The following is a 14,844-nucleotide window of genomic DNA, read 5'->3' on the forward strand; positions in this document are numbered from 1 at the left end:
GAGATGGCAGCAGTGTGTGGACGAGCCTCACACATCCAGAAGGTGTCATGGTGTGTGATGCAAATATTTAATGATAGCAGATCACCTTTGGTCTTCATCACAGACACTGACTGCCAGTCTGAGTCACTACATGATAGTCTAGCATAACTACTGACCAGGTTTCGTTTCTGTTAGTTGATTTCATCTGGGCACAACAAATTATTTTTTTTAACAAAAAAAGCCAGTATTTGGGTCTTTCTGGTACCGCCCTGCCCTTTGGAGAAAATGTATCTTATACATAAGAGCCCACATTATATCATAAAGGTTTTATCAGTCTCAGTTATTATAATCATCTATGCACATACACTCACTGAGGCTTCATGCATTTCTCGGAAACTCACTCGCTATTTAAAATAACTAATAGACCATGGCTGCTGTAGAGAATCGCATTAAACCTCACTTTAGTAGAAAAAGTAAAATAATTCAAAGAAAAAGGATGATTTACTGGAAAAAAAAAACCCAAACTCTTTTAAGACGGATGCATAATGGACTTTAAAGCTGTACTTCAAATTATGTTAATCTTCACTTACAGAATGAATGAGCACACTTGGTCAAAGCTTGACATTAGAGTCACAAGTTACCAGCAAATAAAATGTTTAACATTAAGGATAATACGCTACATGTGGGTTGGTTATTTTAAAATGCCTGTGCATTACATTTCCATCATTCTTTTTTATGTGCGCAACACTTTAGTTTTATTGATTTTTTCCCATCTTATGTGTGTAGTTTACTTTTTAATCTATTAAAGCACTTTTCCTGGCACTCTACTCATGAAGCAGGTGCCTGATCTGTCTTCTGCAGTGCGTCAGTGAGTCCAGGTGCTCCTCTCTTCAAACACCTGTTTGTGACAGTACAAAGCCCTCAACCACCAACCAGCTCTGGCCATGACAGATCGGGGTTTAAGGTAAAGCCATATTTTACAAACACCCATTTCACTCAGTGTGTGAACATGAAACCAAATATCTCAACCCAAAATTCTAACATTTGCAATAACTATTAGAACATTTTGTGGAAAGTCTGTTTCTGCCATTTTTTTTACTCTTTTCTATTATTTAAAAAAATATTAATTTTATGTCGAAAAGAAATAAAAATTCATGAATTAATGCATAACTTTTGTAATATAATTATGGATGTTAAGTGATAAAACACTAAACGTGATATATTTTTATTTTTAGCTGCACTACACAATAGCCTTTATTTCCTACATTAAAGCTTATGTGTCTGAGCCTCCTCATGTTTGATGCTAAATCTTTTAATTACACAAAACACTACACAGTTTTGTCTCCCTCACGCCAATACATTTAAACATTTTAAATGATGATTTTATTAATAATCATAGAATATTACTGTGATTAATACGATTTTCTATACGAGTGACACTACTAATTTAAATATAATTCCATTTTAACCAGTTCTCAATTTATTTTTTATTTACATTTAAGTTTCCAATATAAAAAAATGTCTTAATAAGAAAATGTGTGATTATTCATAATGATTAATTATGAACAATCTTTGAAAAATAAGCTGGATATCTGAGGTGGCAAAGATGATATTTTATCATATTGTCATAAACAATATTTTGTTTATTTTTACTTATTTTGTAAGCATATGAAGAATACTATCATGGCTTAAAAACATTGACTCAACTGCTCATTTTATTAAGTATGTAATTTAAAATCACCGTGGAGTTTGAAATGTAGTTTTTAAAGTTCTGTTGCTACTGATACATTTGGACTATGATTATGTGTTTTGAGATAAGAATCACTGCATACCATGAAAATGTTTTTAAATATTGTGATATAATATTTCTATCATTTCGGCCAGGCCTAGTGAATATGCACAACATTGATTTTCAGCAATGCGGTTAAACAGTCCCAGTTTCACACAATAGCTATAATAATCAGAATTTGATATGGGGAAATTAATATGGACACACGCCCGTTTGCCTTCTGGGTACTGATGGTGCCATTACTCCACAATGCGTCATCTCAGCAGACAGACACGGACAATACTCTGCTCACAGCACAGAACACAATGCCTGTTCTGTGAGACTTAAACCAGAAGTAGTGCTGAAGGCACTGTGGAGAAGGCATTCAGTGGAGAAAGCTTAGCTTACAGTGAGAAAGACAAGCAGAACCTTTTCCAGGCAAGCTTTTACGTAAAGAACATCCCAGAGATAAATGTATTCATAAAGCATGAATTAACATTAGTTGTAATATTCTTCAGTTATGTCATTCAATGTCTATTCAATGTCTATTTTCTGCTCTATTTTCATAAATAAGGCGCACCGAATTATAAGGGCTTATTATGTGACATTAGTAAGGAACAGAAGTGTTATCTTCTAATTCAGCAGGTCTCACCGCTGGGTGGTTTGTGTGTGGGGGTGAGGGGGTTAACTAAGTTAAGTAAAGCTAAGTTAAATAAACAAAACTGTAATTCTCAAAAAAAACATTTTCTTTCAAATGAGTGATGTATGGATGTTAATCTACACAGATTTCTCTACTGAAAACTGTTTACTTATGAGTTACTGAGTATTTCCGTTTATTTACAGTAAGCTTAGATTTCCAGATTTCCACTAAGGCTGGGTGCAGCAGCATTAGCATTAGGGGCTAACATTAGCTCTAGTAAATGCTGCCCGGTAAGCCAGGGTGATATCAGCTAGTGGTTTGTCCATCGTAGCTTGTTTTAACACAGTAAACGCACAGGCTACAGTCTGATATCCTCCTAGCTAGCACTGCGGCTAATGCTAATACTGTTTAAGTGCTGGAGAACTAAACTAAAACTCCTGTATAACACTGTACTTCACCAGAGTGGCTTTACTGGTCCTTACAACCTGAACGGTAAAATTCATACATAAGGCGCACCGGATTATAAGGTGTCCTAACGATTTTAGGAAAAATAAAAAAATTGAGTAAATTGTAGTATTTCTAAATAGGAAGTGGCCAAAATACTTTTAGAATTGGCATCGTTATCTCTGACCGTCCCTGCAAAGCCAAATATATATTCATTCTAAAATAGGGTGTCTGGTCTTTCCAGGGGGTTTTCAGGCTACATTTCTCTCCAACAGCTTTTGCTGGTGAGCAACCACTGTGCTGCTAATGAGGCTAATACAAAGGAACTAATGTGAACACAAATACAGTATATTAAAATACAGACTCATTATAAAAACAAAGAAACTAATAAAAAGTACTTGAGAAGCTAGCAAGACAAACTGGATCATGACAGAACCCTTTTGAAAATCACCTGATTAATCTGTTCTGAAAAGAGACCAACACAATATACATTTTAAATGTACGTGAAATATATGTTTTAAAGACTGGTGCTTTAAGGCTTCACTGAAGAGATTATAGGCTATAAACAGCAAAGGCTGTTGCTACATAATTAAACCTCAACTATAAATTTAATAAGGACTAATTATCCTGATATGTAGCCCACAAAGATGCTATCCTGATACTGCGATTCTGCAGCATTCGATATATCGCAAGATAATTCTCTATTATGCTTCGCAGCATCTGTGTTACTGAAGAGGATAAAACACTCCAAAATAAGCAAATATCAGGAATTATGAATTTATGGGTGTCGATTTCACATCATTTCACAGTTAATATTCTTAATATTATAAATATAGCACCACCACGTGGGAAATGAAGCAGCAACTTTAGTAAGTCAAATTGGGAGGTAAGTCTAAGGGAGTGTAGAGTGACTAGGTGAGAATAAAATATCAATATTTTACGCCACACACAGAGAATATATCACAAATGAAAACGATACAATATATCGCCATATAAGTATTTTTTCCCATCCTTAATTAGGACAAAGTTTGAAAATTGTCACGCTCTTTTTAACAATATATCTGCCTAAATGAAACCAAACACTATTAAACATATTTAACATATATTCTTTACTCCATAGGAGCCTGAAACTAACAGAAGAAGCAGATGATGGAGGTAAATTGATAACTCCATTAACACACTCCTCTGTGACTGTCAGTTTCTTAGGGCAGCAGGAACACTGCTCATTAAAGCAGCTGTTCTGAATCCTTAGGCTTGTTAGTAATGAACAATTACTAGCCAAATTAACTCTCAGTTACTCACTAGTCTGAATAATTTAGACTAGACATTTTACTGTGTTGTAAGACGAGTAAAAAGACTCTCCAGTCAGAGAGAACAGTAGGGTCCTTAACATCTAGTAGTATCAAAAGGGCAAGAATTAAATGTGTTAATGAGGACAGATTTCTGTTAGGCACAACACCGCTGTATTTAATCCTTTGTGGACTCTACAGTATGTAGGTGTGCTACGTATTGAAGTATTTGGATGTTTTAACAGCAGAGGAATTCACTGGCAGGCTGGCCACCGACATTCTGGCAGTACTGAGATTTTAGAGAGTGCTGTGGGATTAGATTAGATTAGAGTGTCAAAACACAGACAGTTGTGTGAGACAAAATGCCTCTGCCATCTGTTAACACACTATAGCTAGATGACAACTTGTCAAAACCTAATGCTAACCTTACTCTTACTCTTAAACCCTGAAGCTAACATAACTTTACCCCAAAATCTAATGCTAATCTTACTCTTAAAACCTGAAGCTAACATAACTTTAACCTAAAACCTAATGCTAATCTTACTCATACTCTTAAAACCTTAAGCTAACATAACTTTACCCCAAAACCTAATGCTAACCTTACTCTTGCTCTTAAAACCTGAAGCTAACATAACTTTAACCTAAAACCTAATGCTAACCTCACTCTTACTCTTAAAGCCTGAAGCTAACATAATTTTACCCTAAAACCTTATGCTAATCTTACTCTTAAAACCTGAAGCTAACATAATTTTAACCCAAAACCTAATGCTAATCTTACTCTTAAAACTAAACATGATGCGAACCTCACACTTCAATCTAAAACATGATGCAAACCTTACATTTCAATCTAAAACCTGATTCTAACTTCCTCTTACACCAAAACCTATTGTTAAATATAAGTTTACCCAAAACCTAAAGCTAACCTTACATTTAATCCCAAACATAATGCTAACATTGCTTTTAATCTTACAGTTAACTCTAATGCTAATCTTACTTTTAAACCTAAAACACAATGCTAAGTTTACTTTACCCCTAAACCGAATGCTAACTTTTATTTTATCCAAAACAAAAAGCTACATTTACTCTAACTCTTAAAATAAATGCTAAACTAAAACCTAATGCTTACTTTTATATTAATCCTTACCTCTAAAAGTAACTTAACTCTGACCTCAAAATCAAATGCTTACATTAACTTCAAACCAAAACGCTAACCTTACAGAAGTTGTGATAGAACTACGATACTATATTATGAAGAAGGAACTGAAATGAAGACAACCCACACACATGCATAATCAAGATGAGTGGAAAGTTTAAATAAGAGTTGGAGTAATATAAACTTCACACTAAGTGCTTTCTTTATATGGTGTAGGTCTGTGGTTAGTCTTTATTTCAATTCCTTTAACCAAACAATTTACATGAGCATAAGCAGAGTGGGCATCGTTAAAAAGTTCAAGACTCCTATCCTTTAATCTGTTCTGAGAAAAAAAATCTCTTTATGTAAAGATGCTCTTGTTTGGACACAGGAAAAGACCCAAGCTGGTCAAATCCAGTGTTTCCAGATGAACATTGCGTCCAAGTGCCAAATTAACCCCAGTCCCCACACCCTGTAGTACTGATCATCAGCCTGTGACATTTAGCTACTACTTACAAAATACGTCAAAAAAAAGTAAAGTAAGAGAAGCTGGCCAAGAGAGAAATTCCAACATGGGGTAGTCAGAGGAACATTTGACCAATCAACAGGAAGGAGAGCAGATTCCACAACAGGCAGCTGGTAGAACTGCAGAAGAGGAATACAGAGTTCTTAGAGAGATGGTCTTCAGAACTTTCCTTTTCAAACCTTATCGTGTGTATATCCAACACCCAGCACCTCCAGCCTTAAAAATAACCCAGCACTTTTAGCCAGTGAACTAAATGACCCCAGAGGGGCCCTAGAGACTACATCTAGGAAGTGTCCAAAGTACATGTTCTGGGGGCTGCCTGTGCACAAATATTCTCTTGCCAAACAGATATACATATATATAAGTGAAGGTAGGGTTCAGATGTCTGTTGACCCCAATTCTCTGACCTGCATCTCAGAAAAGATCTGCTTGCCAAAACTGGCCACTTCCTCATGTTCACACATTGCCTTGTATGGAAGGCTGCAGCTCTGGAACAAAGCAAACGTGAAGAGGTGGGCTTGGGGAAGGGTGGGGAGAAAATGCCAGAACAGGAGTTGAGTGATGCAAATGGAATGCACTTGGGATTTAACTGTTTGGACTAAAGTAATGTCAGGCACGTAGCCAAGGTGGCTTGACCAAATTCAACATACTTTAGCTACAAATCAGGTGAATCACCAACGGCCCTCAATGTTGTTTTTGTAGCTTTCTGTATTCTGTACTGTATTCTGTATTTTAAAGAGCTGAATTTAAAGAATTTAAAGAAAGTAGATTCTTTTTTCAAGGAGAACAGAGGCCATAAAAAGATTTATTATTCAGGTTTCCCTGTACAACGTGGCTCCCACAAACAGAGCCTTATACTGTCTGTATGATTACCATTCATTCTGGCCATTGTGTTTTTTTGGCAACTGTACTGGATAATGTTAGATTACTTTACAAAAGTCATCATTCTATTGTAATGCTCCAAGTTGCACTCGTTTATGTGTAATATTCAGCTCGAGCTATTTTGCATCACCACTCTTTAAATTCACATTTGGTCGTCATAAGGAAAAGTACAAAGACAAGCGAAATTCAAGCCAGTGGTTCAGACTGCTAACTCATACTTTTCAGTTGGGGAGGAGAGAGAGAACATAGAAACCTGAGAGCCTCTTATGGCCAGCATGCTGTGCTGACATGTTAAAAGGTCACACATCCAGATTGGGCATTTTGTACGCCTTTTGGGGGAGGGCTAAATCAGCCCGAGGAGTCTCCCTCACATGAGACACATGTGGCAGGCCAAAAGAGGCCTTTCTGCTACTCAACGTCAGTATATAATCCATTAAACACATTGACAAAAGGTTAACACAACGAGGCCTCCATACTCAAACTTGACTGCGATCAGATCCCAAATAGAACCTGGATTTGTCACTAAAGACAATGTGGTTCCAGTAGCAGCCAGGGCAGCTAAGATGGTGGGCAATTCATCAAAAATACCAAGCTGCTTTTCTCAGTTGAATGATGGATCCACTCTACAGAATACACCTGTAATCATTTATGTATCTGGCCAAGACATACCTGCCTGCAGAATTTTGCAGCAATCCAGAGCGCATCATTTTTGTAGTATAGTACAGGATGTTATACATATATACAATGGGCTAAAAAAACAGAAAAGCATCATTTACAATCAATTACAGTTACATAGAAATGTTGAGGTTTTGTGTCTTTGTCTGTGTCTATCTTCTTATTCATGCACTTTTTGAATTCTTTGGCATATACAGTAAGCACCTGCTGAACTCTACAGACAGCTGTTGGCACATAATCTTCGACAAGCCAGAGCAACTGCTCTACCAAACAGGCCACGAGTCTCAAATGCAACTTCTGGCCCTACATAGGGTGAAGCTGTCCTCCTGTAACACTATAAAGCCAGGCCACAGCTAAATACATAAAAAAAACACAAGTTGAAACAGGTGTTGATAATCGAGGTAAGTAGGTCGAACTCTCCAGGACTGGAATATGATATCCATGACCACTCATCACCCTCGGCCAATTAGTTTCTAGAGTATTGTGAATGAGGATAAGCCTGGTGTACTACTGCATAGGGCTGAACGTAACTAAGAGAACTAAATTCTGTACTAATGGAATGACTACATTGGATGCAGACACTTAATTGAAACTTAGGTGTACAAAGTGAGTTGTAGTAGTAGTCTGTAAATATAGACCATCTCTTACTGCATATAGAATAGCACACAATCTGAGCTGCAATAAAAAAGGCATATGAGACATGGGGGTGGGGGGGGGCTACTACACATGGTGTGGCAGCGGGCCAGTAGGAAGTAAAGGATTCCTCAGCTCCTGTGTAGAGTCTAATATTAAGAACAAATAAGGTCTGCCCACTGAGTGTGGAAATTTGTAAAATATATTGTACATTATAAAACAATTACATGTGGAATGAAGTGTTAAAGTGTAATTACATAAAAAAAACATTATTACATACTGAGCTTAAACACATATGGAAAAGGTGAAAGGTTTCAGAAGACTTAACTGGCTGTTCGAGTGAATTTACAAGTGGTATAAATGTTTTCCCCTCGTTCTTGACAACACTCGAACGCAGCAGAATTGTGGCATTGATGTAGTAATGGAAATTAAGAACAGAAGTGTGTGCTTACGCATAGGGTTTTACGAGTTAAGCGGCAGAATTTGGCACCACAATCAGTAAAACATTTACTGGGTCCATGGATTCATACTGTGTTTTGTTTTTGTAGTATATTGTATGCAAGGCCACTGACAACCATTTCCACACTGTGCTCCAAATACACACAGATGTGGTGGGCCCTATTTATTAGCCAACAGAGAAAATTATTTCTCCTTTTGATAACTGTGGAAGTGAAAGGAACAAAAAGTATTCTGTTTTAAACCTGAAGGAGAGCACAAATGCTATTTCCATTACAGCCAAAAGCAATTTTTAGCTAGAGTATACAGCACAGACCTGAGCTATAAAACCACAGGATCCTACCGAGGGCATAAAACAGGGAGGTCCAGTTACAGCACTGGAGGGCCTGAGGACAGCACAATTTGATGGTCATTTGGTGGCAGTAGCAACACTATGTCTGGCTAGCAGTATTCTGGCCTCCATGGCTGGACATCTCTGGCATGGATTCAAGAGACAAGGGGCTTTTATTGTCATTACATATGAGTACAGGTACACAGTGTAGTGAAATTACAGTGTTGTTTCCAATCCTGACTGATTGTGGTCTCTCAGTCAGGAAGTCCAAAACCCAGTTACAGAGGGAGGAGTTCAGGCCCAGCAAGTGTTCTTTGCGTAGGTGCGCTTTGTCTCTCTGATGCCTCGGGAGAGCTCTGGCTGTTCTGATGCCAGCCTGCCATCTCCTGACTTGTGAAGGCCTTGTCCTGGGTTTTCAGCAGCACAAGCACCTCTGCACTCATCCACGGCTTCTGGTTGGGGTGAGTTGTGATTGTTTTGGAGACTGCTGATGTAGCCAGTCAAGGGGTGCTACATACACTGCTGTTATGTACACGTAACTTAGCTCGCTGGGCAGGTAGAATGGCCTGGCCCTGATAACAGTGAACTCCACCATCGGTGAGCAGTAGCTGAAGACCAGCGCTGCGTTGTTACACCATGCTGTGTTGATGTAAACACAAAAGCTACCTCAGCGGTTCTTACCAGACAGCTCCGCGTAACGGTCCGCACAGAAAAAGAGCATGCCATCCAGCTGAATGAGTCCGTGATGGAGCCTGTTACCCACGTCTCCATGAAACCGAACACACAGTAGTCTCTGAACTCACGCTGGGTTGTCCACTGGAGCCGGAGGTAGTCCAGTTTATTCTCCATTAGCTTAGCGCGGACATTACCGGCTCCATTACCGAGCTTCCGGCTCCTCGTACACTGTTTGAACAGAGCCCTCTTCCGGCTGGCAGGCTCAGAAAACGCCGCGGATCTTATCAGGCCTAGCGTGCGAAGCTCCGCTCGTAGACGGTCCGTTAGTGTAATTTTTGGTGGATTTTTCAAGTTTAGGAGGGTCTGTCGTAAATGTGGGTGCCAGTGGCTCTCATAGCGAACTCTTGCATGATTGCAAGTTCAGATCGGGGTTTTAACAACAAAACAAACAAAAAAGCACTGTGTTTTGCTCCCGAAGTGGCTGCTGCGACTGCTCGCGCCACCGACAGGAAGTAAAACCAAGAATCAATTCCACAACATATTTAAACATTTGTTTGAGATTCTCTTCCATGTTGACATGACTTTCTAATGCAATTCCTTCTTTAGGTTCACTTACATGCTATGAACCCATCACATTAAATAGGATAGTTTTAGGACTGGTAAATGAGAAGTAGCACTGTATGATAAATCAGAATTGTATCGTTTTATTGCAATATAAGTTTTCATCCACGATTTAAATTTCATAATCCATGCGCAACAACAGAGGGAGCTCTTTATGCTGCTGACTGTGCTCACAGGACATAACTAAAGGCTGGAGGCAGAGTGAGGTATAGTATGGTTCAGAGCCACAGTGCCAACGTACACAGCAAAATATTTTTTAGCCTGGAGAAAAGGTGCAGACAAACAAAGTGCCAAAAAAGGTTTGTATTATTCAGGTTTTATATCAAATAGTATTATCGCACAACACAATTTTCTACACCCTTATTGGGAAGGCCAACAAAGAACACTAAACTCATTGCCAAGTTTCTGAAACCAAGCTTTGTAACATGGTGCATTGTCATGCTGAAACTAATCAGAATTAAAAAAACAGAAAATTAGTAAATTGTAGCCACACATGAATGACAACAAACTTTAAACAGGCAGTGGTTGATTGTATACTGTTGACACAGGCTAGATTCACTGGCTCCAATAAAGTCAGACTCAGCTCAGAAATAGGTTTCTAAAAGTTTCCATTACAGAAGGCGCATTTGCCATTCCAATTTTTTTAGGAATATGTAAAAGGCTTTAAACGCAGGAAAAAATGTATATTAAATTAAATTATGCTTTGCAGACAAGGTGGTGCAAGGTTAATACCTTGGACGCCACACCCATCAACTCACTGCTCACTCACTCCAGAGTTTGACGGTGGTACTACAGCATTTCTTTAGTAACAGTGTGATTTGTTTTCTTGTAGCCATTCCATTCATTCTTCAGTTTGCTATGAACTAGATGATATATGAAGAGTCTGGTATGCTATTTAGAGAAACGAACGTGATCTGAAGATGCAGTTTAGACCTGGAGCCTCATAGTCTACTGTAGATTTATTATTACATTTTAAACTGGCTAATGTGCTTTCTACTCTTGTTTGTTTCTGTGGTTTGCAACAGTGGAGTTTCTTTTGGGACGCAGCACAATTTTTTTGTGTTGTGAAGAAACTGATAATATATAACCAAATACATAAAATGTTAACATGAAAAACTATTCTCACATATTTCTTAACTCACATTCAATGCTCTGTAACAAGATTTACTTTTCTGTTCCAGTTCTCAGAAAGGTAAATCTGTCATCCAATATGCATTTCCCTCGCTGCCATGATGTCATCAAACTTCAACTTTATCCTAACAGCTATAAAACTCTGACAGATTTACAAATCAGCTACATGGTTACGCCACACACCAACTTTATCTCATCTGTTTACAGATGGTAATTGCCCTCTGACTGTTCACATAGTTAACTAGTGCTCAGATTAATCATAAATGAGGAGCAAATAATCAAACAGTGCTAAATTGAGTAAAGCGGATCTCGAGGGTCTGTCTCTTATTGTAAAGATCTGATCTGATACTGTTACTAGCAATCAATTCATAGCTGAACTCTAAAATAGGAGTTTTGACTAGTATAAATAGCACTACAGGGAAATTTAGTTTTGTACAACTCAAATTTAGAAAAACAAAAATTCAAATAAAGAGAGTGATGCTATAAATAAATAACAGTAATTAAAGACAAATAAATAAATAACAGTAATATATGACTAACAAGTAAATTTTGAGTTAGGACTTCTATTGCTGGTGTGATTTTAAGCTGAAATGTTTTGCCACAGTAAGGCAGAACTCCAGAGTCTCTCTCTCATGGTAAAGATGACAGAGCTTTTTGTGCAGGTAAACAGAAAACTGGGTCACAGGCTGGGTTATTTTAACTGCAGCATTAACACTGGTCAGCTTCTTAACCCGTCAACGCAGGTCTGAGGATTAAAGTGCATCTTAATGATCAGGCCACAGAGGAGGACACTCAGTAAGTCTCAAAAGTCTGGACACTGGAGCTCTTTAAGACCAGTTTGAAACTGCTGAGGAACTGTTGAGAAAACTATTAGTGTTTTTTTCAAACATTTAAGAAAAAAAGTTTAAGGAGAAATCCAAAGGGGGTTTTCCATAGTTTTAGTTTCAGATATATTTTAACAGTGTTTAGAAATAAATGTAAATGATCTACATGTCCTCCAATGAAACAGAACTAACTACACATTTATAAGAAAAGTGCAGTTGATCAGTGTTCTTAAAATGTTGATGGTAACTGGTTAGCGTAACATTTAGCAGTTTAAATGTCTAACCATATCAAGGTAAATTCGAAAATAGAAAAATTGGGTATAAAACTTTTTTTTCTTATTCAGTATAGTGAAGAATAAATGGGTTTTGATACAATTTTTCAATTGTCTATTTTTTTATTTCAGCCTTTTTGCAAACAGAATGTCAAGAAAAAATAAAAAGGTGAAGCTTCTCTCGATTTTTATCGAATTTCAGTTGAAATTCTAATTGTGATGGGCAGAGATGACAACTAAAACTGGACAAATTGATTAAAAATGTATTTCTTATACACTGCAATATATATATAAAAAATTAAATAATGAGTTTTTACATTCAATTTTCTATTTTTACATTTAGCCTTCAGTTTCGAAAATTTTATTAATAAACGTTACACTGACTGTAACTAAAATATGCTTTGAACGGTGTCCTGTGCATCACGATATTCTAAAATATTGTCATACTGACCAGCTGTACCAGCTCCCTGTTTCAGCTCATTTCTCTCCCTCAGATTTCAGTGTTTACAGTGTTTCTTCTGATTTTATCTGTCTTTATTCTTTATTTCACTAAAATGATCATATTTCGGTTTATTTTCTCTCGGGGAGACTCAGGGGATCTTAGTCATAAAGTTGTATCTTTATACTCAGGACAGAAGGGGGTGATCAGGTGAAGTGTAGCTTTACTGTGGGTGGGTTTTTTGATCTGTACCTGGATCAGTGCTCGCTGTGCTGAGAAGACTTCATGAACCGGAGGCTCCTCCGCCGCTCCGATGTCCTCCACTACAGAAGCCCGGGCCGGGACCGGCTGCTCCCCCCGCTCCGGCTCCGCTCTCGCCTGTTTCTCCGGCTTCTGCTTCTTCGGTCCAGATTTCTTGGCTAAAAGCGCAGAAGCCACGATGATTGCGATGATGGTGAAGAAGAGCGCGGACAGAACTACAGGCGCGTCTATAGCCATGACTGCCTAGTTTAACTAAACCCGTACAGAAACACAGCGGGATTAGTCTGATCCAGGAGGTAATGAGAGTAACTGTTTATCTGAGAGAGAAAGAGCCGCTGCTGCTCCTCCAGCGCAGATTATAGTCTAACTGAGCCGCTTCAGCATCTCACTCACCCTCCTCATACCACCGCCACGCCCCCGCCTTAGCCCGGCCCCTACTGACACAAATCCCGCCCCCCTGCTCTCCTGTTACTTTCATACTCGCAGACAGGTTGTCCTATGGATCTGAAACTCCGCTCGATATAAGCGTGGCGTTTAACCAATAGAAACACTGGAGAGATTTGGGCCCTGTCCCAATTAGTCCGGGCTGAAAGTGCACATTTTTAAAAAGTTGTCTGAAAGTCTAAACATAAGAAATGCTGCTACTCCTGCAGCACTCTGAGGCAGGAAGGCACCCAGTCATGCCTGAATCTAAGGCTATGTTCACACTACCAGGCTGAAGTGACTCATATCTGATTTTTTTCATGTTGCTCAGATCAGATTTGTTGCAAAGATCAGATTTCTTCATGGTTGTGTGAATATGCCAAATCCGTTTTTTTTTTTTGGTACAGCTGTCAGTTTTGGGCACATTACTTTGAAAAAGAAATTAGTTATAGTTACTAGTTACTTCTCCAAAAAAGTAACTGACTTACTAACTGAGTTATTGACTTTTGTGTTACGCGCCCCCACCCCCTGGCCCCCACCTTCTCAGAGCGTGTTTCACAAGCCAGATGAATAGAGTGCACGACAGCAAGGACAATAATCATTGCTCAGGCGGTTTTCTCATCCTCCCCTCCCTTGTGACTCAAACACACAATGCACACACACTTGCGCCTTTGTCCGTATGCGTGAAGTTAAAAAAACAAAAAAAGTACATTGAGCAGCTAAAGTAACGTGCAGTAACGGGGTGTGGGAAATGGTAACGCCGTTATAGTTACAGTCAGAGTAATTAGTTAGATTACTCCTTACTGAAAAAACTAACAGCGTAAGTAACACCGTTTATTTAAACGCCGTTACTCCCATCACTGACAGCTGTGCAGCTATAGCAGACCTTCTAACTAACGCTTTAAGAGATTTCATTGTCGCAGACAAATTTCCAGAGTCGGGATAAAATCACGAGAGTTTGGTTAAGCTGTCCATACACTACACCACTTTGAAGAGACTCTAAAAAGACTTCTCACATCTAAAGACTCGTCACAGACTTTTTACTCACAGACTAAGATTTTACAAAGACTGGGGATCTCTAACTGCAAGACTGCAACTAGATTCTTTCTGAGATTATTTCTTATCATGCTACTGGTAGAGTTTACATACAATACATATTACATATTAAGTTACAAATAATGTGTTTATCAATATTATGATCAGAGACTCACAACTTTTGTCCCTATCAACAGTTTATTTTTCTGCCACACTGTTTGTTCTTGATATTTTTTTAATATAATACATGTTGTGTTCAACTCTACCTATAAGCTTCATTACCCTCTTTTTTGCTACAACCTAGCAATAACAAAGAATTAAGTTCTTTATTGCATTAATTCTTTAATTGCAAATCAAATTATCTAATATAAAGGCAATGTATAGCAGCAAAATGGATTCTTTGCTTAT

At 38.2% G+C, this 14,844-nt stretch overlaps 1 protein-coding gene across 7 annotated transcripts in view; it reads right to left on the minus strand.

Moving 5' to 3' along the window:
* Window positions 1–13,352, minus strand: part of si:ch73-366l1.5 (FILIA-N KH-like domain-containing protein) — a 29,960-nt gene extending 16,608 nt beyond the window's left edge. For 5 of the 7 annotated variants that reach the window (XM_022666195.2, XM_022666194.2, XM_022666198.2 and 2 more), the window contains exon 1: window positions 12,970–13,352. In XM_022666195.2, the coding sequence (XP_022521916.1) occupies window positions 12,970–13,215 (246 nt within the window). In that variant the 5' untranslated portion in view covers window positions 13,216–13,352. The remainder of the gene's footprint in view (window positions 1–12,969) is intronic. The other 2 variants (XM_049468044.1, XM_022666200.2) reach the window with 1 other exon arrangement.
* Window positions 13,353–14,844: the final 1,492 nt, after the last annotated feature.

The sequence above is a fragment of the Astyanax mexicanus genome, chromosome 19 (genome assembly GCF_023375975.1).
Source record: "Astyanax mexicanus isolate ESR-SI-001 chromosome 19, AstMex3_surface, whole genome shotgun sequence".
Lineage (NCBI taxonomy): Eukaryota > Metazoa > Chordata > Actinopteri > Characiformes > Acestrorhamphidae > Astyanax > Astyanax mexicanus.